Raw genomic sequence first — 25,573 nt, forward strand, 5'->3', positions numbered from 1 at the left:
CAAAGGGCCAGCAGGGGGCGGCTCTGGTTACTGGTGTAGCTACCCAGCTGGAAAAAAGAACTGGATGAAGAAGTGTCTAAATTTCGATAGCTGTGGTTGCAAAATGACATCTAGTTCTACAGAGCAGCTCTGATGCTGCGTTTATGGCTCAGTCACTCATTTTTGGGTCACACTGACTAAAGAAGTGGATGATGTAACAGTGGCTCCATCTTTTATACCGTCTAAGGTCGCAAAAAGCAGTTTGCATCGAATTCTATGAAAAACAGCCCTGCACTTTGATTTCTGACTTCTGAGTCTTTGAGCTTAGTTGCTAATTTCAAGTCTTATTTAGTGCAGCATGGTAATCATTTTATGCAGTGTGTCATTACGGCTGTTTTTTATTGTTTTGAACAACAGTGACTAACTCGAGGCTTCAAAACAACACAACTCCAAAAGCCAAAGACTTTAAAGTGGTTGCATCCGTCTTACATGTTTTGCTGATGTTGATTGAAGGTAAAGATGTAAAACTGCTGTTTCTCCCAGCAAACGTGTGAACATGTACAGCGTGGGGTCTTAAAATCCATCTTTTTTGGCAGCTCCTACGCTGCTTTAACCGCCGACTGTCATCAGTGGTCTGTTGTTATTAGTTATCATTAATATGGCTGTAAATCATTTTTCCAGCCTTTAAGTAGCACAGTTACTATCATCACTCCTGGTTCTCTGCTATGAGGAGCTTGTTGTGCTATTGCGGGAAGTGAAAGCCAGATATCAACTCCTCTGCATTCACAAAACAATCAACTGTGAGCTTGAGAAGTCTTTTATTGCAGGACTCAGGTCCTGCTTTGTTTATAAAAATAATTGGTTTAGAACCATGAAATATATGGAGCGAGGAATATGAGGTAATGATTTTCATCCCAAATGGAAATATGGATTTAGCTTGAAATAAACAACCTCTTTGGAATCCGGCTCATATAAAATCAAATAGTAAAACTAAAGGCCCAACAAGAGATGTTTATGATGTTTAGTCAATTTTCACATAACATTCCTTTGATTATGGATGCTCAGCCGCAGGAATCCTGAGCAAAGATGGTCTTTTTGAGGAATCTCTAAGCTGCTAAAGGTGGATATGAAGCAGAAATAACAATCAGACTCACAGCTGGAGGAGGAAAACAAAAGAGTAAACAATTGAGCGTGCAGTCTGATTGGAGTTTGAAATAAATAGCTGTATTTATTCATGATGACATCTGTGACACAATCCATATCCAGCCATTTAGACCGACTCTAAAAACGCCGTCGCTGCGCCAGCCCGGGCTCATAATTGCAGGTTTTCAGACGCAGACAGAAAGAGGCTGGGAATGATCCAGACACTCTGCTGTACGGTGCAGTCACATAAAAACATGATGAAAAACAGCCTTCATTATGTATCGCCATGGGAACAATGTACAGACGAATCGGGACGGACACACGGACGGAGATTTCGGCGAAACTTGACAGACGCGTGAACGATGGACAAAGACGGCTGAGAGCAGCGTGCGACACGGCCTCTCGTCTAAGCTCGCACAAACACGTCGGCGAGGCCGTTCTCTCATCCATATACACAGAGGAGGATTTATGAAGTGACAGCAAAAGGAACTGAACACACAGATTGGTTTATTTGTTATTCGGATGTTTCTCGGAGGCAGGAGTAATCTAATTGGATGAATTAAACATGGAAAAGGTGGAGCCTGAAGCACAGGGTTTTTAGCTAAGCAGCCGCTGACTGAGCCACACTGTGAGGGGAAATCTTGCAGGGGGGGTGTGGGGAAGTTCTGCAGTTTATGTGCAGCAATGTTGTGCAGTGCAAAAGGGATTTTCTTTCTTTTGTTTGTTATGCAGAGAATGTTCCAGTGGTGGGGACCCATAGTAAACATGGCTCCTATGGGCCAGAAGCTTCTGCAGCAGTGCTGTGCACAAGTGCTTTCTGCGCTCCACATGGACATTTTCACTCGTCTGCACTTCTTAGTAGCTCCAGCATTGTAAACCATTGTTATTTGTATTGTTCAACAGTTAAAATTCTACTATGTTACAAAAAAATTAATTAGTTGATGCTGGATATTTTAGAAGCAAAAGACACAGTAAAACATCATGAAGACAATTCAGTACACATGAAACTATTTCATGAACAGATTCCTTCCCTGGGATTTTAAACCGCACTCAAACCTCGCCTCAGGTGCAGTGTTGGGGAGTAACGGAATACATGTACCGCCGTTACGTATTTAAAATACAAAATATGAGTAACTGTATTCCGTTACAGTTACCGTTTAAAAAGGTGGTATTTAGAATACAGTTACTTTGTTGAAATAAATGGATTACACGGTGGTACTTCCCTGTTTCATATTGTGGCGGGTCAGGACTGTTTGGGTTTTGTTTGACAGCTACGTTCTGTTGTTCCAGGCGGCAGCGTTACGGTTGCCATGGTTACAGGGTGACGGTCTCTCTCTGCGTGTTTCCTGGGTGAGAGAGGCCTTTTGTTGTTGTTGTGCTAAGCTAACAGGCAGAATGCTACAGGTATAGCTCTAAAGAATGTAGCATCATGGGCAGTGTAGTCCGTGCTGCAGGGAGAATGGACTGCCATACCCGTTATGTGTCTGTGAGCGAGGGAGGGAGAAAAAGGAAAAGTACGAGCTGTCATCGAGCAAAAACGGGAGCTGGAAGCATGTAAATATAATAATAACCACTGCAGCCAAGAAGAGTGCCTGACGAGCCCAGCTGTAAGTAAGCTATTAAGACTCGACTGTACACCGTGTTCGTGTTTTCCTCCAAAACAATAAGTTCTGTTGGAGCAGCCTTTCAACGCCTCTCTCTGTCTCTGCTAGCAAAGTTGACCCAGACAACAAAGTAAAGCTAGTTTTCGGCTACGAGCCCGACACAGAACCCGTATTAGCCAGAGGTCCCTTTACTACGGTTCGGAGCCGCGGACCTTCAGTAACAGTAATAAATCACAGCAATAGTACATTCATGTAGTTGTAAACAGCATGATAATATATTAAGTAATCCAAAGTATTCAGAATACGTTACTCTCATTGAGTAACGTAACGGAATACGTTACAGAATACATTTTGGGGCATGTAATCTGTAATCTGTAATGGAATACATTTTAAAAGTAACCTTCCCAACACTGCTCAGGTGAGCACACGATGGTGGGCTGTCACCTGTTGGCCCCTGTGATGGGAAAGACCCATGCCTTTTTTCACACCTTCGCTCATGTAATGACTCGCATGATCAAAAGGGGTGTAACGACCATCCCGGTGGTTACACCTACACCCGGGGGACACGCCCCACTAGGAGTTTGTAACCTGGGACTCTTCACCAGAAGCCTCTTGGATGTGATGCAAAACATCTTAAAAAGTTGAAGTTCAACCTCTCTTCAAGTTCTTAAGACGACCATGACCTGGATCATTGAGAGCCTACGCAGGCCCATTCCCATACAGTGCTATGGATCATCATTACTGCTGAAAGCTGAGCTCATTTCAGGTATTTTTGTAGCGGCTGTCCTCATAGGACCACTTATCTCTGAAAAAACAGCTGTTAATGGGTTTGGGAAAGCAAGCATACATCTTGACCTTTAAAGCGGTAATATTAATATTAAATCACAGATTTAATTAAAGGCTTGAGTGGTGTGTGATATGTTTAACTGTCGATGTTTACAGCAGGATTAAACTTTGAATGAAAAATGTGTGTTGGCAAAACAGCTGATTCAACTTGGCACCAACCAACCAAGTGAAAGTGCTGGCTGAGATTCTTTAGACTGGATACGACATCATCTCTCTCCGTCGTCAAGGCTTTCCTTGCTAATCTCGAGAAGAGTTATTGAAAACGTTTTCTCATTGAACTCCATCGTCTCCACATCACACATTTTGGCCAAAGTGATAAGTAACAGAAAACTCATCTATCACTGGTAGATACGTTTCCACACTCGGGATGGCTAATAGCTGATCTCAGAGCAGCAAAAGCAGAGTCATTGCCTCTCGCTAAATTCCCATCAGGCTTCCTTTGAAGGCTGAAGGTTTGTCCACAAAAGTCTTTGTTAACAGATGGACACATCAGTGAAATGGAGACACTACAGTTTCCAGTGGGATCCAAGCCAAGCACGTCTCCCAGCAACTATAGTCCATTGCAGCCACAAGATGGCAGCGATATAAAGGATACAAACAGGCAAGACGCTTTATGGCACATTTCACTTCTGCATGTTTTAATTTTTGTCGATTTTTAGGTGTCTTGCTTGTCTTGATGGAGCATCACCGGGCTACAGTCCCGTCTAAACACTCAGTTTATCACCTTTGTCTAGACTTGTACCTGTATGAAGTTTCTGATGGGGGATAATGCTAATATGCTAATGCTAATCGCAGACATGCAGCTCTGGTAGCAGGTGGCTGTAAGTACAGGCTGTTTAAACCTTCTGTTTACAAGGGGCAAAAACAGCTTTTGGTCAAACTTGCTGGCTTGCACCAAGACCCAGCAAGTTAGATGCAAATTGTGTTTGGACTGTGAATCATGCAAAACAACTTGAGTAGAGTGCAAGAATAAAAAATATTGAGTTGGAAATGAGCAGAATAGGTCCCGTTTGGAGAGATTTGTGAACTCGGGGAGGTACTGGTTAAACTGGGATTCTTGTTGCTAAAGAGTTGATCGATAGATTCAGACAGATGCTAAAAAAAAATACAGAAACTGGTTCCAAAATATAAACTGTGCTGTGATTTCTGATCAAAGCAGTTATGTAACATCAAACAGTGCTATCTGCTTTAACCCAGAAATGATCCTGCATGTGCCTGAATCAAAGGTACACAACTTAAACTACACTTGTCATTTATCTGTTCTTTCTATCTCGACAAATACATCTAAAATAATTCATTTTATGTGTTGTTAGAGCATCTAAACTATTCCCACATATAGTTATTCATGTGTTCAGTTATGTCAAAGATGTTTTTGTTTCATTGTTTCATTTCTTTCACTCTTTATTCATTCATTAGTTGTTACCACAGCAACAACCACTCTTCCTGGGGTCCACACTGGAAAACAGTACAAAACGTTCAAATATCATCCTGCAGGAAATTACAGAGACACATATGCCAGGAAACAAACTGCAAGCAATTCAAAACAGATAAAGTCTACAGTGTATGTGACAGATGCATAAAAACACCTAATACCATATCGTCGGTCCTCGCAGACGAAACGTCAGAGCAAAAAGTTTTTATTTTGCTTTTTAGAACTTTTCATTTTAACCTAAAAACAGTGACAGTTTGTTCCGGGCTGACTCTGTCCTGTCCATCCATTTTCTTTAGAGCCGGTTTTAGGTGAGTGTAATGTGAAATGTTCCATAACAGTATGTCTCGTGTCACGACGGGGCGATCAGCACACACAAACACACGGCTGTTTTGTTGCTTTTTTATGGTTGTGTAACGCATCGGCAGCAGTCAAGTGTTTTTCTTTACCAGCAGCTACCTTAAGTGCTTCGATTGCTCAGTCGGAGCAGTAATGCACAACCTACCTACCACTGCTTTTACCCTTTACTCACAACTTTTGCTTTCCTTTATTTACTCAGTGCACAAATGGACCATAGACAACATGAAGCATGGATGCAGTGAACGTGGTAGCAGTTTGACTGCTGCTGCCGTGTTTCTTAAAGCCAGAAGAAGCAAACACTGTTGGACCTGGTTAACAAACCGCATTCATGAACTACTTTGTGCATACATATATAGGCTAATTAGTTCAAAGTTACAGGCAAATAAAATACTGGCATTTCACTCAGCACAACTGAAGCACAAGCTGCAGTAGGTTAGGGTGCTGGGGTTCTTCTTCACTCACCTCTCTGCATTTAATCATTAGTTATTATTAATCTCCGGCTCTCTTCTACACCGTGTCTGTCCTGTCTCCTTCCCCTCACCCCCAACCAGTTGCAGCAGATGGCCCCGCCCCTCCCTGAGCCCGGTTCTGCTGGAGGTTTCTTCCTGTTAAAAGGGAGTTTTTCCTTCCCACAAACACCAAGTGCCTGTTCGAAGGTTGTCTGATTATTGGAGTTTACTCTGCATTATTGTAGTTTTCTTGTGAAAGCACTGATAGCACAAACATGGCAGAGAGTCTGTGCTCCTGTTATGAAGGAGGAATCTGCAAAGATCTTTGTCGGTTTTTCGCAAGCGAGCCCCTTGTGGCGTCTAAGGGAACTGCAGTTTGTGGCCCTTCAACTTTGGTTTCGTTATCAGCCTCTTGGAATCGATGTTTTCAATCAAATAACAGAAAACTAAATTCAGTTATGACATTATTGATCATTTAGTTTATCCTCCAGCACTGTGCCTACTAAAACGTATTAGCTGTGACTACAAATAAGCAGGTCTTTTCACATGTTTCTTCCACAAATGGCCTCCACCGTCATCCTCACCCTCACATCACTCTGGCACGCTTTGTTCCTGACTAATCTGGCTTTGAGTAGTTGAAGTTTTCACGGTATGCTCTGATAAAAACACGGCTGTAGCTGTAGAGAGCTTGTTGTCGTGCTTTCCAGACCCAGGTTCTAGTGGCTTGAACTGGATCAAGTAACAGTTTCATTATATCAGGATAAAAACCTTGAGATCTCAATTTCAAGAGTCCAAACAAGCTAACATAGACGAGCCCAGTGAATTTGAGTAATTACACTAAAAAGACTCCCGCACACTCCTGATGAAGGTTTGCCTATTGAATGTCTACAGGCTGAAATGTTGTGTTTCTGATATACTAAGACGGAGGTAAAAGGGCAGCGTGCAGGGCTCATGTCCTCCTGCCTATGCGCACTTCCTCCCACGCTTCATCTGAAAGAAGCCGAAGGAGTGCGTGAGCCGTTAAAGTCGAGGATAATTACTACCCTGGTCCTTCACATGCACTCAGTGGGAGGTGATGAGAGGAATAACTTTATAAACCGCTGCCAGAGGCCAAGTGTCAATCCACAAGAAGTTCAAGTGTGTATTTTTTACACAACTATGAAAATTTACCAACTTTTCAAGAGGATTTGATGCCATCTTAAACATGATGAATAATCTGGTCTAGCTGAAAATTGGCTTCATGTGCTTTCATCCTTTTTTGGATTTATAATCTGAGACTTCAGCTCCGCCCACTGACATTTATCTGAAAGACTTCATCTTCTCCTCTGCTTCCACATCAGCTCTGCAGCATGTACCGACTCCATCTATCGCTCCGCTATCTCCTCCATCGCCTCTTTTAAACTCTTCTTTAAAAATCTGTCTGTGCATGAGATCCTCGCCTCCCCTGCGGCTTTGCCTACGCTGCATCTTCATTATTAGACGGAGCTTCGCTGCGTTCCTCCTCTCTTCACCACAAGCCTATTAGGGATTTCCCATTTTATTTATTGATTAATACATCATCAAGTGGAGCTCCGGCAGCAGCCAAGGGACAATAGTGAGGTTCCCCTGCTTTCTGCAGCCTTCATCCCAGCTGCCCACTTAAGATTCTGGACTTGTCTGGCCTGTTAGACAATGATCGCTATTATTCTTTTATTTCTAGGCAGCGCCTCTAAGACAGGGCGGCTGCGTTCTCGCCGTGGCTTATGTGAGAATTAAAGAGGAAAAGACAAATATATATATATATATAGATATCAGAATGAGAAATGTAGAAATTACCAGGCTTACAGATGTGAATTTGGAGTGCGGATGTATTTGGAGCTTAACCTTCTTCATGGGCATATAAAAGGATTTTTAACCTCTTTTAATAATAAAAGCACCTTGCATTTTCTTATCAAAGGCGCAGTACTGTGAAGCTGCTGGATGTAACATCAAAGCACGAAGTATTTCCCTAACCTACAAAATCAGTCTCACCACAAACAAGCAGGCAAAGAGAATGGGATCAGTGTGGCTGTGAGGAGAGGGAGGACGAGGGGCGAAAAGAAAGTGGAGCTTTGTAGGAGAAGCTTTGCGAGGCTTTTTCCTCCCTCGCTGTCAGGCCACAGAACATTAAAGTGGAGGAGAGGAATTTGCATTCTGTAAATCGCTCGCTCTTGAACTCACGCGGCGGCTCTCGCGCGCGCACGCACTCCCCTCGGTCTCGAGTCGCTGAAACTTGGGCAGCTGTGATGTTTCAATCCGAAATAAAAGAGAAAAGAATATGAATGCACATGAGTAACGACAACAAACAGGCTCATAAAGTGAAGTGTGCAGAAGCTACAGCCAAAAATATTATTAGCTTCACGGAGAGAGAGCAATTTGCACTACACCAGTGCTTATCGTGACCTCCCTTTGCCTCTGAAACTGGAGTGCTTCTCCCAGAAACACTCGCCACAGTTGTAAAGTGGATTTCAACTTTCTCTGTCTTCTGTCTCCTAACACAGTCTGATGTGAGACGATGTTGAGATGAGCGTGGACCCTATGTCTGTCATGGGAAGTTCATTATGACCCTGAACATATGTTGTTCTTGTTATCGTGCTGCAAAATTAATTTTAAATTCATTCCTGATGTTACAACTATCACAAATATGTCTGAGTAACATGGAAAAGCAGCACAAGCAGCACGTTCTGACCTGCTGTCACACTCAGCGTCACACGGCAGCGCAGTGCGCACGCCTGTAGCACTGCTGTGCTACATGAGACAGAGTTCAATCTGAAGGAGACGCAATGAGACAGCAGGCAAAAGGGTCGCAGAATGTGTTACCGCTGCAAATGAGTCTGTGGTGAAGAGTTCTGCAGATGAGACAATTTGCCTCACAGCCAAGAGTGCTGGACGTCAGGGGGTCAAGAGGCTATTTGCCCCTCCACTTTTTGGCTCTCTTTTCAGCTTAGCTTGTGTCAGTTTGAGCTTTTTTTACGATTTTGCTTCAAAATCTTTCCACATTTTTAGAACTCTGTCAGTGAGCGCGGCTCACCAATTAGCAGCAGTGACTCAGGCTGTAATTGATTGGGTTTTGAAACTTCAACTAATAGCAAGTTTATTTTTGGCCCACCGACATCTGACGTGACACCGGAGACTCCAGCAGAAAAATGTCCATTTGCAAAATGGAGTTAATTTGAACCAAAGAAAGAAAGAAAAGAACCGTGCACAATTATGGTTTTGTCCAGCGCCTTGTTCTGACATCCTGTGTGAGTCACATGACCTGGCCTCAAGCTGAGCATTTCACCATCCTGGTGTTTTGGAACTGGACACGAGTGCAGATCCGACCGAGAAACCAAGGGACGCTGAACACTTTTAGTTTAACTACTTGTGAGTTATAAAGTTTAACAACTTTTATTCTCCATTTTTATTCTAATTTTACTGAATAAGACCTGAAACTAATAAATGAGACCAAGAACTCATCAGGTCATCAAAGCTGAGGTCATAGATTAAGGTCGCCATGTTTGGATAGATTTCTATGTCCTCCTGAGGCCTTCCCTGTTTTTCATTAGAATGAATGGCTTTCTCCTGACCACACAGGCTTATTTGTTTTAGACCTACAAGCTAACTTTTATATATCTATTATATTCAGTCTGTTGGCGGCAAAATCCACTGAGGCTGCTGGTCAGCTCAGTCCTGTCTGTCTCAGGCTTTCTCCAAGTACTCGGGCGTCTTCCTTTAGTGTAAAGTACACTGGTGGTGACCAGAGATGGGCAGTAACGCGTTACAAGTAACGGGTTACTGTAATCCGATTACTTTTTTCAAGTAATGAGTAAAGTAAGGGATTACTATTGCAAAAACGGTAATTAGATTACCGTTACTTTCCCGTAGGAACGCTGCGTTACTGCGTTACTAAAACCATGATTTTTTTTTTGCGAGAGTGTCTCATGACAGTGACGTAAGCGAGTGCGACGTGACAACAGCTGTGTGCAGATCAACAATGGATCATATATCGAGTGCAGAGAGAGTATGAGCGTGCAGCGTTTAAAGCGTGGAAGTACTGACCTTACTTTGAGTTTGATTCCATAAAAAGTGACAAAAACATTAGTGTCCGTTGTGCGTGGGAAGAAAACTTCTTTTTACAGCGAAAAAACCCCTAAACTTTCAAGCAAGAGTGCGCTACCACGTAATGGGAAACTCACAGGGAAACTCGCAGATTCTTCCACTGACCGCTGCACACCTGCACCAGGGTAAACCTCCGCCTACCCCACTCCTGCTTTACAGGTGAAAATAGAGCAACAGGACCGCTAGTCTTTGACTTTATTTATTTTCTGCTGTGTTTTACTTGCATCTATTTGAAAGACTGAGTGTAAACACAAAAAATATTTTATTTTATGTGCTGGAATGTGCAGAAAATAGGTTTAAATATTAAACAAATTTCTTCCAGTCAGAGAATGTTGCATATAATTAAATTTTTGCTTGATGCATAAAGTTAAAAGATTAAAACGAATAAAACAAGTTTTAAAAAGAGTCTTTTCCATTTGATTACATTTTGTATGATGATTATGCAGAAAAAGTAGAATTGGGCTGAAAGATCTATCACTTTATCACCTATTCAGGTTGTAAATCGTGTTTTTAAAAAGTAACTAAGTAACTAAGTAATTAATTACTTTTGAAAATAAGTAATCAGTAAAGTAACGGGATTACTTTTTGGGGGAAGTAATCAGTAATTAGTTACTGATTACTTTTTTCAAGTAACTTGACCAACACTGGTGGTGACCCACCTATAGCTTGGTGTCAGCTGGGCTGTATTCCAGTGTCCTAGCAATCAGATAAGAAAGCAGTTTGGGTGGATGCATGGATGTAGTTCTGTGTAATAATACAATCATTCATTCAGTACTTTGGAAAAAGGGATTATTGTGCTCTAGGATGGAGTGCTGGGTGTTTTTCACATTTTACTGACTCTTACTTTACCTTCTAATTGTAGATAAAGTACATAATAACAGTAAAAGTATAATAAGCGCTTAATTAATTAGACTAATTAAATAAATGGATCAAATATCTGCAGTTACCTTAGGCTTGAACACAAGTGTGTTAGTGTGTGAGAAATCTGAGAAACCTCTTCTGGCTTCCTGTGCAGATATCCAGACCAACACTTCCTGCTCCGTGTATTGTTCATTGTTTATGAATGTTGATCTTTTTTTTTTTTAAGCGTAACTAAAAGTTAAATTGTTACCAGATGATACGTTAGAGTTCCGAGTCCTCTGTTCGAGTCCTCACATGAACAGTTTGACAGATGTTGATCTCTGGGTGGTTCCAGTGCATGGCATTTTGTTCCCTGCCTGCAGATTCTATAAATGCATAAATATACTTACTAAGTTGATTCTTATTCTAATGACTGGTGCAAAAGTGAAAGAGTGCAGACTGCAGACACAAAATATTCCCAACTCGCCCCTATGTATCTGCTCATAAAACACAACAGGGGCAGAACTCTAGATGTAGACAAGGAGGGGTCGTCATGACAACACAACACTCTCAGGCAAGCCCCGCCTCTTTAAACTTCATACCCACATGTGTCTCTGTTTCTAAATCTGGAAGGCAAGAAGGCAGGGCTGCAGCTCGCAGACAGGGCTGGAGTAACAGGACTCTCCACAGCAGAGCAGCAGCTTCAAAAAAACAGTAAAAGAAAGAAAAGAGGGAGACAGCTGGGTCACGGGAGTCCACCACGCGTTCAGGAAGCGGCTCACAGCTCGGGGACTCGGCCAAAAGAGGCGGGCGTTGGTTTGTTATTGGAAAAGCTGACAAGTGAGCAAGGCAGCAGGGAGGGGACAGAAAGAAAGAGGGACGGCTGTCTGACTTGGTCAGTGAAGGCCTCATGCAGCTTCTTAGCAGCAGCTCCAGTCCATTTTTATCTGCTCGACACACCTCGACTTAAAGCAGAGCTCAACAGGAGCCCAGGAGGAAAGAGTTGGACTAAAGAGAGGAATAACAAACAAGAAGGGGGGGAAAGGAAGCATGGTAAGTTTGCTTTCACTGCCTTGTTGGGTCTGCTCATTGACTGTGGTTGTCGGTGTGGCTTTGGCGGGTGGGGAGGTGGACTGAGCTTTGATTGCTGCAAGCTGCCTGCTTTAAAAAAAGAGAGCAAATTAAAGTTGCAGTTAGTCCTTTTTACTTTGCTTCTTCCTCCTGGGGGGAGATGGAAGAAAACTGCTTTTTTTTTTCTTCCACTTGGTGCTCACTGGCCTGGGAAAAAAAGCAAAACATTATAACTGCTTTACAAATGCAGAGCCCCTGAGACTGACACGATGTAATTCGGTTATTTGTTGTGAACAGAAAAGTTGGAAGAAACTTTTTTCCCCCCTATTTCTAGATGAAATTGAAAGAAAAGTTGTTTCCAAGACTGTAAATCTCACCTCTGGTCTATAATCTTTGGGTATAGAGAAGCAGAGGAGGAGGAGGCGGGTGAGTGGGTGGCCTGATCGGCCCCCCTCCACCTCTCCGTATCAGTGTCAGCAACACATTTGGTTTCAATTACTTTGGACCTCTGGGGAACAAGATGCTATAAATAAGTAAGAAGAAGGTGGATGTGGACAGACTGCAGGCTACTGTGCGTCTCTGAGGAGGAGGAGGCACATGCTTCGACACGGACTCCAGTTCAGCTCTGGTTGGGACGGATGAGTGTGTGGATTCAGTTGTGGTGACGGGGGCGTGTGTGGTGGTGGGGGAATGAGGGGAGTGAGGGTCTTGTTTGGCTTCGGCCGTCACATAGCTCAGTGGGCAAAAGTCATGTCTGTTTTTAAATCATTACAGGCACCCAGAGGGAGCTTTGCTTCTTCTGAGCCCAGCTTCACATGCACTACTGTTGGGAAGTTAAAATGCTGACTTTAGAGCTTCAAATGAAACAGCGTTGAAACACATTAACCTCAAATTAGGACCATTTTAACTTGACTTCTGACGGCAAACTTTTAGACACTTTCATTTAGGCAGAGGGGATTTTTCTTGCTAGTAAGTGAGGAAAGTGTTCATTCATTCACTGAAGCTCTGAACTTGTCTTGAATAGGGATGGGTATCGTTTAGGTTTTATCCGATACCGGTGCCAAACCGGTACTTTTGAAACGGTGCCGGTGCTTAAACGGTGCTCAAACCGGTGCTTAAAGAATGGAGAACACAAAATTGGTCCAAAAACCTCTCATGTTCAGATGTTTTTTTGTAAAAAGATAACAATGTTAGCCTTTTCTGCAGCTATGGGGCATATATGGTATCACTCTTGGCTGGAAGCAGCTTAATCAATGGAAAAAACACAAACTTTGTCCAAAAACCTCTCATGTTTAACTGTTTTCCACTTTTTCTTTGGTCATTTTAGCCTTTTTGGCCAGGGTGAAGGGAGTATCTGCCATCAAACAAGAAGACAGCCGCATGTAGCTATGATGGTGTTTGCTAGTTCACCTTACATGCATTAATGTAATAACGTGGTTAGCCTACTCAACGTGAATTACACACGAACAACATTAAGCTACTCATGCAGAGAAGAACGGCTGCTGCTGCATCATCATCCTCATCATTTCTGCTACACTGGCAGGGCTAGGGGCCAGGACTCTCCTCTTCGGGTTTTTGGGGGATGTTGCTAACTCCGGGTCCGATAACAGGCACCACACCCGCAGTAGATGTGCTCGGTGTGAGGTCTCGCAGCAAGCTATCAAATACGGCGCATTTTTCGGCTTTTAAAAAAACGCTATGCGTCGCCAGGTGTTTCATCAGATTTGAGGTGTTACCTCCTTTGACAGCATCACAGTATCAGCTTAAAGCACTTGTTGCAGCTGCTGAGTTTGCATCTTTTGCTGTGAAGTACAGCCAGACTTTGACCGCTTCACCTTGGACGTTTTTAATCTGTAGCTCTGCTCTAAAAGAACGTACGTACCTGGACCCGCCTACTATCCTCGGAAATGTAAAATGATTGGCTAGAATCTAAAGTGTATCACAGCTCAGGGGAAAAAAAAGCACCGAAATGTGCGCTGCTTTTCGGTCTGGTTACTACCGTTCATGTCCTTATTGCTGTTTTAGAGGAGCGGTGCTTCAAAGGATAGTTGCAGATTTCTGTCAGAATCTGCAGATTATACAGTACAAATAAAATGTTCACGTTTCTCCAACGTTGTCTTCCCAACAGTTTCACTGACATCTACACCGGATGGCCAGGAAGTGTTCACGATGTCTTCTCCGGCGCTGATAATTGGCGTCTGTCTTGTGTCGGTGACGTAAAAGACGGATTTAATGCGACATGACCATCAAACAGCAGTCGCTTTCTAAAACATCGGATATGTATTGGATTCAGTACCACATACGAAAGTGACCCAGACCAGATTTGTGTCGTTCACACTGTCACACCATGATCAGATATGGGTCGCATAGGGTCAAAAAAATCGGATTTGATGCGCTTTCGCCTGCAGTGTGAACGTAGCCTTAAGTTTTGTGCGTTTTTGATTGAACTTCTTTTCGTCCACACCTGCAACCTGTTTCAAAAGTTTGCTGCTGAGAGACATACAAATGCAGTTTTGCAGGATGCCACAATAACTTTTAAAAACAAAATATCAGAAGCTTGTCAGCGATGCACATATGATCATTTTTATAGAATCATTTTCTATTATTTTATAGAAATTGCCTTTCAGTGTGGGGTTTGCATGTCCTCTCTGGTCCTGAGTGGGTTCTCTTTGAGAAGTTTGGTTTCCTCCCACAGTCCAAAGACATGCGTGTTACATTAACTGCTGTACAGTGTTTGTTGGGGGCAGTGTTGTGCCACAGCATCTGTTAGAAAGTAATCTGTTGGTGGTGTAGCCATCAAGAGCTGAAAACCAGCTGTGCAGCCAATTTAAAAGCTATTGCACATTCCTGGACGTTTGTGAGTAGATGTAAGAAAAAAAAGAGGATTTTTTTTACTTTTAACAGCTTTGCACACACCACAGCAACGTCTGACATGAACACTGCAATTTGCCTCTGATGTAGCAGTGACGCTCCCTCAGCTGTGCCTTTCATCCCACTGCTGCGCACAGTGAGCCACGAAATAGCTGCGTGTGTGGAAAAAGCATCCTACAGCACCTCAAGAAAATCTCATAGTCCCTGCAGTGCATGCCCAGGTGAAAACAGACCCCAACTCATCACAAAGGTGATGTGTCAGGTTGAGTTGTGGAGAAACTTGACTGGCCTGCACAAACTCCTCCAGCTCTTTATGGACCTTACTTTGTGCGCTGGTGTGGAGTCACATTGTAAGGAGTAAGGAGTCATCCCCAAACTTTTCCCACAAAGTTGGGAGGATGAACTTGTCCAAATTGTCTTGGTATGCTGAAGCATTAAGGGGTCATTTTACTGGTACTAAGGGGCCGACCCCAACTCTTGTGGGGCAACCGTAGTTCAGGGAGTTGGGAAGCTCATCTTGTAACTGGTTCAATCCAGCTCTGTCTGTCCTGGTCGTTGTGTCCTTGGGCAAGACACTTCACCTACCACCTACTGGTGTTGGCCAGAGGGGCCGATGGCGCGATATGGCAACCTCGCTTCTGTCAGTCTGCCCCAGGGCAGCTGTGGCTACAACTGTAGCTGCCTCCACCAGTGTGTGAATGAGAGTGAATGAATAGTGGCATTGTAAAGCGCTTTGAGTGCCTTGAAAAGCGCTATATAAATGCAATCCATTATCATTATTATTATTATTGTTATTGAACAGCTGCTCAGCCATGGAAACAAGTTCCACGAAGTTCTCTACGCTCTGTTCTTGAGCTAATCTGAAGGCCACTTGAAGTTTGGAGGTCTGTCACGATCGACTCTGCAGAAAGTTGGCGACCTCTCTGCATCTGCTGACGCTGGTCTGTGATTTTACACGGCCTACCAATTTATGTCTGTGTTTCTGTCATTGCCAATGACTTCCACTTTGTTATAATACCACTAACAGTTGAGTGTGGAATATTTAGTAGAGAGGAAATCTTATGACTGGATTTGCTGCACAAGTAGCATCCTATCATGGTACTGCGCTGCAATTCACCGAGCTGCTGAGAGCGAGCCATTCTATCACAAGTGTTTGGAGAAGCAATCTGCATGTCGAAGTGCTTGATTTTCTTTTTTTTTTACACCATGGAAGTGATTGGAACACTTGAATTCAATGATTTGGATGAATGTTCCACCATCTTCCACGTCACCGTGACACAAAGTCTGTGTAATGTCTGTTCAGTGCGTTTGCAACGAGCGAGCACGTGGCCTCCTCCTGCACGCTCTCTGTCACTGAGACCAGAGTGTTTCCAGTAGTGAGAGTGTGCTGCGTGCTACACGTGCAAGAGAATCACTTTGGACAGCGTCCAGGCTCGAATCGCTCAACATTGACCAGATTTCAAGTGTTGAAAACAGCCATAGAAAGTAATTTAGAATTTTACCACTTTACTGAGAGCATGCTGGTTCAGATGTGACTGCGAGGGTTTTCAGGGCGTACCTGTTCCTTTTTTGTGATTTATGTCAAACTGATTATCCGAAGGTTGCCAAGCGTGGCACATTCATTTAAGAGGCAGCCCTGCTGTGACTCGATGGCTGTAGCATTGTTGTGTTTCATTTCTGTTGCAGCTGAGATTTTTAGTGTTTACTGATCAAGGTTCTGGCCTTGACCGGGAGACCCGAGGGTCTTCTATTTGTGGAGCCTGAGGATGTTTGTTTTGGGCTCGTGGTTGTAAAGCTGTTGCTTTGGGGATGTTGGGGATGGTGTTGACTTTGATGCAGCATAAAGTTCTGTCCCTGCGCTCAGTTAGTGTTGCCCAAAATATGGTTGGATACGGTACCCTGTTTGTGCTGAGAGTGAGATTTTCTACAGACGTCTGCATGCACAGTGAAATATAAGTCTGGCAACGCAAGTTTACACTTATTGAAATGTGGTTTGCACCGGCTGCTCCAGTGTCACCTAGCCAGAGTAGGAAGGAAGGTTGTGCGACTTGACGAGTAAAAAAACAACAGGCGGGGCTTCCTGGAGGCCGACTGACACAAATAGGAAATCCAGAGCACAAAGAGAGAACAGTTAGCACAGGAGCTGCCAAACTAAGCACCAGTCTGAACATTGCATACATTCACAGCTGTGCCGTGAAACTCCCGGCTCACGCTTTTCATGCTGATTTTAATGCCAGAGGAGGTTTGGAGCTCTGCAGTTATTAAGTCTGCACAGAGTTGGAGACTGGCGCCTCTGCACTCAGCGACTGCTCTAATTTTAGGTGGTCTGCCGCTTCACAGCTGAGGTGCTGTGTTTCCTAAATGCTCCCACTTAGCAATAACAACACTTACAGTTGATCACAATATTGTTGCAATATTGCCTCTTGCAATATTACCACTCTCGGCCGACTTTTTCACAAATGTCTGTAAAGACAAACTGCTTTGCTGGGGCTTGATTTTACATGCTAGTGGCAATGGGACTGAATAATTCACCTAAAGTCAAAGATTAAGAGGTGTGGCCTAATTATTTTGTCCATGGTGATTAGGTGATGCTTTCTAAGGTGTGCCACTCAGGGAACCTGCAGGAAACTGAGGGAAGCGACGTCCCGGGGATACACAAACCAATGTGTTCACTTCCACACAGCAAGTCGGCCCCATAGAGCCCTGTGTTAAAATATGGAAATAACAGTATTAACTAGAGGTGGGAATCACCATACATCCCACGATACGATATTATCACAATACTTAACGCACGATACGATATTATTGCAATTTTTAAAAATATTTTGCGATATTCAGATTCTGTACATAAAGGTAAACTTTATCAATATTCATTTTCTCTAATATCAAAGTCTCACACTCAGTCTTTCTCTCATTTCAGTTTTATTGTTGACAAACTGAACGGTTTGTATTACAGTCTAGTCCAACTTAACTGAATCAACCATCTGGTACAATTATAGCTATTCTGAACTATGCAGTTTATGAAAACTATGCAGCCCCTTCAGCAACTGAAGAATTTGAAAGTAAATTAAAACAAAATATAATTTTACATTAAATAAAAAAGTTTTAAACTTAATTAAAATAAAACATGTCTTAAATTAAAATAAGTAAACTGTCATGTTTATTGCTGCCATAAAAAAGTTAAACACATTTGGACAGTGAAGGAATGTCAGGATTCTTGCTCAGAAAAAGGATCAACATGCTCTGAAGTCAGAGCACAAAAACCTTTTTTGTAACAAAATATCGATTTCTGCTGTCCCTGTATCCATACATTATTAGCAAACAAAATATCACGATGCTACACAGTATCCATTTTTCCCCCACCCCTTGTATTAACATGTTACAGCCTAAGTGGAAAAAACTCTTTAGGCCTCTGTGGAGAGATTCTTCCTTCAGCTGTACAGGAGTTGAATTTTATTTTGAAGGGTTAAAGAAAGGGGGCGTGGCTTTCACTCAGAGGTGACAGTAAAACAGTCCTTCCTGCTGCTGCGATGTTTGATTGGGAGGCAGTTCACGACTGCTTCTCAGTTGCTGCAGTTTATTAGAAACTTGGTATGATTTTTGAAAGTTGATGTTACTGCCGTAGAAGTGTTGTTGAAGCATTTCTGTGATTTAACAACATCACTGACAGGAGAGTTTACCCGAGGATCGAAATATGATGTTTTTGTTTTCAGGCTTACGTGCAGCCAGCAGCTCTTTCCATCTATTTTTGCCTTCCGCTATTTATACATCGATTATGTTTGCACTCCACCGGGAAACTGCTGCATCCCACTGCGACTCTGACATGTAACACAGTCGACTGCTTCAGGACACACCGCAGCTGTCGATCCACACGCAGATATATTAGGAACAGAGTCACGGCTCCAGATATCCCCACACTTCCCAACCCCCAGTCCCGACTCTCTGTCTCTTCATGTACTCGTTACTGTCTGCTCTCAGCTGTCTGCAGCTGCCTGTTGCCAAAGACAAGTACAACCACACTGCACTCATGCAGCATCATAATATCTGCAAACAGTGTTTATGCTAACCTTTGAGAAGGATCCTTTAACCATTCACATTGTAATGTATGAAATTAATCTGTCACATATTCTGATTCTGACTTTGGGCCACAGCCACACAGGTGTAAACGCCACATGGTGCTGCCTGGTAATCAGTGGAATTCCCCAACCGGTTTGGGAGTGGTTGGTGGAGGTTGCTAGCATAGATGGATGTAGCTACTGTGACATCACTCGCTGGCTTGTGAAGCTTTTTGAAGCCTCGAGATGAACATTTTCACTGTCGCTGGGTTGCAAATAAACAGATGTGACAAGGAGGGGCGGGGCTGACCGTGAAATCGCACGTCCATTAGCGAATGACTTTCATCCTCAATATTGAAACATGTGATTTGGTAATTTTTTATTCTAATGACCCACAATGAGTGACTGAGACCATAATCTCAGCAGGAATCTGTTTCCTATACGAGACTGGAAGTCTTTTTACAATCACAGCTATCGCCATCTGGTGGTCATCTGTACAGTTTCTGATTGTGGAAGTGCAGACTTATGGGACTTCCACAATCCTCATTTTTCCTACCAGGAAGCTACAACCATGTTTTTTACTATCTATGGTCGCTGGCAATCAACCAACAGTCACTAGGGCAAGCCTATTCAAATGGCGGCCCGCGGGCCAAATGCAACAGCATGTCTTTCTCTCTCCAAAAGTGCAAAATTGACAATGAAAACTGTCGATTTAACCCTGCCTGGACTGACAAATACTTATTCATTTTACCGAGTTTAATAATCTTACAACCGGAGTTGTACTACCATGGTGAGGGTCCTGTACAGCCCAAGAGAGCTGCAGCATCTTCCCTTCGTGTTTGCTTCTTGGCGAAGAAGAAAAGGCCTTTCACAGATTCTGAAACAGTGAAATACTGCATGCTGGCCGTGGTGGATGCGGTGAAAAGTGATGAAAAAATTAAAGTAAGTGTGACATCTATTAAAAACGTACCCCTGTAGGACAGTTCAAATATTCGTAGAGTTGAAGTTCTGGCGTCAGACGAGTTTGAAATGCTGTTAGATGACCTGAAGAAAACTGATGTAATGTCTATAGCAGGAGATCACAGCTCACGGCTTACTACCGTTAGAGGGACACACAGCTGGCGAAATAATGTTTGAGAAGATTTAAGCTCTTTTTGAGGAAAAAGGTCTGGATATGTGTGTCTGTATACTTGTGACGGATGGGGCTCCATCCATGGCAGGAAAAGTGAGTGGTCAGCGAAATATTTATTTTAATTTGAAAGGGAATTATCAAAATGTTTTTTTGTTATTATTATTATTATTTCAAATGTGCAAAAAATAGTTTAGTTATAGCTCCCTTTTTTTTTTTAATGGACCTTTTGGTGTGCATTTGTGAGAGGTCACCAGATTTACAGGGGAAAAGGAATAAAAAAATTACTTGTTTTTCAATACAGTTGTGTGGGTTTGAAATCGATCATGATCTGCTGCTTACTGGCTGCAAAAAAAATATCTGGCCCAGATAAATTCCTCGGTTTGAAAATCTGGCCCAACTAACTTCGTAGTTGAATAGCCATGCACTAGGGTGTTAGGTTGGTTTCAGAAACAACTTGCAATTGCTTTGGTCACTAGCAGATTGCTGCAGCTGCCTGCAGTTGATGCCCACTTGTCTGCAAACTTAATAAACAGTAAGGAAACTGTGAAGAGTGCAGCACAGGCCGGAGATGATGACCATTCTCCTTTTTCAAAGTAAAAGTTGCCGTTTTTAAAATGTGTTGGCTTCAGTGGTTATGGATAGGGATGCAACGATACCAATTTTTTCAAACCGATACGATACCGATACTTGGATCTGAGTACTTGCCGATACAGAGTACAAAAAACGATACTTCTACCACACACACACAAATACAATTAATTGGAAGACAGGTTTTATTATATTCTCTGCCGATAAAAAATAAAATCTTAATAAAAATGACCACAAAAAAATTTCAAGTGAAAAGTAAGCACTTCTGTTAAATTATTGCAGAGTCTCCACATTGTAACTTTACAAAATATCACTGAACTATTGTCTCGAGCTTTCAGAATAATAAATAAACACTTCTGTTTGGAATAAAATAAACTTTTAAATTATTGCAGAGTGTCCATATTGTAAACAAACAAACAAAATAATTATTATAAAATAAATAATAAAATATAAAAAATTATAAAATAAATAAAATAATAATTGGCCCCCTAGTGGCCAATCTAAAAAACTACAACAGAAATGACAAGCCACCCTCTGATTAATGAAATAAGTTAGTATCGGTTCATGGTATCGGTTAACTTTTACGAGTATGAGTACACACACATTTTACAGTATCGGCCCCGATACCCGATACCAGTATCGGTATCGGTGCATCCCTAGTTATGGACATTTTTATTTTGTTACTTTGTTTGCAAAAAGACGTTTCCAAGTTTGACTGCTACTCAGCCAGGAGACAACTGTCTCCTCACTAAGTCCTCAGGCCTGTGGGACTGAGGACTTAGTGATTAATGATCTTTACAATTGTTCCAGAGAAACAGAAATATTCTTTTGGGATAAAATATAAATGCATTTATTGTGAAAATACTTAATATCAGGGAGAATCGTGATGAGTGTCTGGTCTCTATCACTATATTCCCTTCACTCTTCCCTTTAGAAAATGGACACAGTAAATATTTTCAAACGAAGAACAAGGAGGCTGTCCTCGAGATCAGTACAGACAGAAAAAGAAGATGGCAGACAGAGGAGGGTCAGGTCATTACATACCATCAGACCACATTTCTTCCAACATCACCAAAAAAGTCATGAAATAAATGAGCTCAGCTTCCAAAAGCGATCTAGCTCACCATGTTTGTTTTTGCCAAAGGACTGGTGCTGTGGCATTATCATTTAGCTCGAGTAAAGACTCACAGATTTGTTAGCACGGTCGCAGACACTTACTAATATTTATACAAAAAGAAAAAAGGCAGGCCTTAGGCATGTCATTAATGCAGAATAAAATAAATGAATCAAAGTAACCGTGAGCCTTGTTTCAAAGATGCTAAAGTCCTTGGTTTAACAAAAACATGCAGCTAGCAGCTCCAGGCACGGTTGTAACTTTCATCCACGGCTGCTGTAATGCAGGTTTAAAACACCGCTTAATATTAGGCATCGTAATGGCTCCGTAACCCTGGCAGTGTTTCACCCGCTGACTTACTAAAGTCAACACGGTCTTTCCGAGGAGCCACTGCGAGCTGTCAGCTGTTTGCTGTGAGCTGGTTTTCCAAGGTTCATCCTCCCCAACAAGCGCAGTTCTGCAGATACAATAAGAGCCACGCTTCAAAAGACCAGCTTTGCTCTCAGCCTTGATCAGCATTTAGCATCAAACCACCGAGCTCTGCTGTAGAGCTTTCACTGCACTGAACAGGTGGGAGAACGTGCACTTTTGAGTGTGTAAGAGCGAACGCTACCAAGTAAGATCGTGATCGTGGCTCAAGAGTTGGCAGTTTGTCTTGTAATCAGAAGGTTGCCAGTTCGAACCCCGGCTCGGACAGTTTCGGTCGTTGTGTCCTTGGGCAAGACACTTCACCTACCGCCTCCTGGTGATGGTCAGAGGGGCCGATGGTGCGATATGGCAGCCTCGCTTCTGTCAGTCTGCCCCAGAACAGCTGTGGCTACAACTGTAGCTGCCTCCACCAGTGTGTGAATGAATAGTGGAATTGTAAAGCGCTATATAAATGCAATCCATTATTATGAAGAAGGAGGAAAACAGATCTGAGTTAAAGACGACAGGACCACAGAAAGGAAAGAGAAGGAAGCAGGCAAAGGCAGAGCAGGTACACAGAGTTGCTAGCTTGGGGTTAAATTACTTTTAGCAATCACTGTGTGCACTTTTAGCATTTATATTCCAGCTAAACACAACACAATAAGAGCAACATGTTGCCTCCAATGAAAATGAGAGACTGTTATTTCTGTCTGCGTGTCTGCAGCTGCACAGAAACAGGAAAACTGTCACGTTGTCACGACGCTGATTGACATCTTGCTCACACAGACATGAATTTACATCAGCTGTTTGGTGCATTCAGCTCCTCAGTCACTCTCAGAACAGCTTTAAAAAAAAAACCAACTGGCACAAGATTTCCTCACAAAGATAATCGTCTGTACTTTTAATATATGCTGATATGATTTTATTTATTGTAACGCTGTAAGTAGCGACCTGCTGGTTAAGAGCGTAAGAGGATAAGAAAGATCTTCTAATGCCTCAAGTGTTTTAATAAACTAATAAATGTAACAGGAAACACAAAGGTTTCAAGTTTAAGTTACATTTAATGTGTGCTAGCTAACAGCAGGTACTAAACTTAGTTTGGTAATCAGCCATGTTTGCCCTTCACCCTCTTTATCCCCAAACATATACATTAGCACTGTTACAAAGAGGTTCAAATCCTCCATCTGGCTGGGGCCTTTCTCTGTGGAGTTAGCATGTTCCCCCAACTGCTCTGACTTCCTCTCGCAGCCCAAAGGCCTGTTAGGATAACTGGTGCTTTAAATTGGGTGGTTGTACGTCTCCCTGTGTCACCCCGAGACAGAGTGGGACATGTCTAGGGTGTAAACCACCTGTCACTGCATGAAGCTGGGATAGACTCCAGCTTCTCCACGACAATACAGCACATCAACACCCTGGTTAAGAAAGCCCGTCAGCGTCTCTTCTTCCTCAGAAGACTTAGAGACTTCCATCTGCCACTGAAGGTGCTCAAGAACTTTTACTGCTGCACCATCGAGAGCGTCCTGACGGCAAACATCTGCAGCTGGTTTGGGAACAGCACCAAGCAGGACAGACGGGATCTGCAAAGAGTGGTGCGCTCAACCGAACGCACCATTCAATCAGAGCTCCCTGACCTGCTGTCCATCTACACCAAGCGGTGCAAGTCCAAAGCTAGGAAGATTATGATGGACCTCTCCCATCCCAACAATGGCCTCTTCTCACTGTTGAGGTCTGGGAAGCGCTTCCGCTCCCTTAAGGACAAAACAGAGAGAATGAGGCGGAGCTTCTTCCCCCAGGCTATTTGGGCCCTCAACCAGGTGTAGGACTGGACTCTCCCACACATCACCACACGCACCACTACACATTTCCTATAATTTATAATCCTAATAATCTCTTTCTGCTATTTGCACATTTTTTACTGTAAATTTCAAAGTTAATTTGTACATTTTGTAACCTGTAAATTGTAAATACTGTAAAACTTTTTTCTGTCATTTAATGGTCGGGTATTGCACAGCTACAAGCATTTCACCCCCATGTCATACTGTGTATGGTTGTGTGTGTGTGACAAATACAATTTGAATTTGAATTTGACAATAGTTTAAATAAGCAGAAGAGAACAGATGTCTGTCATGCAGCGAGGTTGGCATTTAGCCCCGTCTGATCCAGAGATCGCTAAAGAAATGAGGTGCCTGGGATAATAATTTAAGAAGTTTTTAAGCTGGTTGTTTCATGCAGCAATAGACGTGCATGATACAACCAGCTGAAAAACTCTTGAGTCCTTCATTCATTAATTTGTTTTACTGTGACAGTTTCTTCCACACTACAGGAGATATATGCATTTGAATAATGCCCAGTGCTGCTGGAAACTGTTTAGCTGAGCTTTTTTGCAATATGGCTGCCCAGCAGAACATTATATTTACCATCTGGCAGTGAGCCTCGTGGTCTTTTTGCAACCATAAAACCACCTCAAGTCTGGAAAGTCGTGAAAAGCGATGCAGAGTAAAACATCCTCGCTCTTTGACACGAGACTGCAGAGTTGCTTCTTCCTGTTTCCGCTTCTTCGACGACACGAGAACGCTTCTTCTCATTTAGCTCTCAGCAGGATAGCAACGGTAAAGAAAGGATACGTCTATTTCATCAATAACTATTATTTTTTTTGCAGAGCCTTTGTTTTAAAAAATCATCCAGTTGAATTTTGCATTTTATTATTTCCACAAATCTTCTCCCACTGGCTCGTATCACCACCGTGCTGGTTGGACGTGATGGAGCAAACAACAAAGAAATGACAACAGTAATCTAAAGACCAGCTTGTGTTCCCACGTCTGCAGTTTCAATTGACTGACTACTAACATTTATTCACAATAAATAAATTAGTAATTTATTTCCTTTAGGTCTTTAGAAAAGTTGAATATGTTGTATTTTCTTCAAACTCACAACATCTATGATATGTTTAACCAAAGAGAGAACAACATGAGAATCAGCTCCAGAAGATCTCCAACAATTAAGGACTTACTGGTCTGTAGTTAGTTTTTACTGTAGTCATTTATTTATTTACTAACATTATGAGAACATCCTGAAAATCTATTTATGAATAAAACTGGTGTCATCTGTGCTGCACCTACTCAAATGCTCTGGTGGTCGTCTCTGTCTGACTAAAGGAGAGTCAGGGACGCGGTGGGTGAAGGCAGGTATCCCATGGCCTAACAGTGCACAGAAGCACATCATGACAGTGATTAACACTGAGAGTGTGAGATATTGAAACTATTAGTCTGGATGCCAGGGGCGGGGACAAAATCAAGTGCCTCAAACAAAGGGCGGTATACTGGATTTATGTCCTTAAGGCCATCAGTACATCCGGTGCTAATGAACACTTTGACCCCTCGTGTTGTTTATAGTCAGTACCTTGGTCCTACAGCAGGGTCACTGCTTTTATAATTGACTAGAGTTCACCTGCCGATGGTGTTGTCGATCCATCGCTAACAGTGTCGCATTTTTAATACTCCAGTGTCTTTGATTCTTTTGTGTGTGTTTACATATCCAGCCCGTTCTCACTCCTGAGGCGTAACAT

At 42.6% G+C, this 25,573-nt stretch overlaps 1 protein-coding gene across 2 annotated transcripts in view; it reads left to right on the top strand.

The window, feature by feature from the left end:
• sgcd (sarcoglycan, delta (dystrophin-associated glycoprotein)) overlaps positions 1-25,573 on the top strand; it is a 484,520-nt gene that overhangs the window by 244,954 nt on the left and 213,993 nt on the right. Inside the window, exon 1 of one of the 2 annotated variants that reach the window (XM_006785142.3) lies at positions 11,413-11,822. The exons of the other annotated variant lie outside the window; for it this stretch is intronic. Coding sequence (XP_006785205.1) covers positions 11,820-11,822 — 3 coding nt within the window. The 5' untranslated portion in view covers positions 11,413-11,819. Of the gene's footprint in view, positions 1-11,412; positions 11,823-25,573 lie in introns of those variants that run through there. 2 annotated transcript variants of the gene reach the window in all.

This window comes from Neolamprologus brichardi, chromosome 10 (assembly GCF_056152115.1).
Source record: "Neolamprologus brichardi isolate AB-2024 chromosome 10, ASM5615211v1, whole genome shotgun sequence".
NCBI classification, from domain to species: Eukaryota; Metazoa; Chordata; class Actinopteri; order Cichliformes; family Cichlidae; genus Neolamprologus; species Neolamprologus brichardi.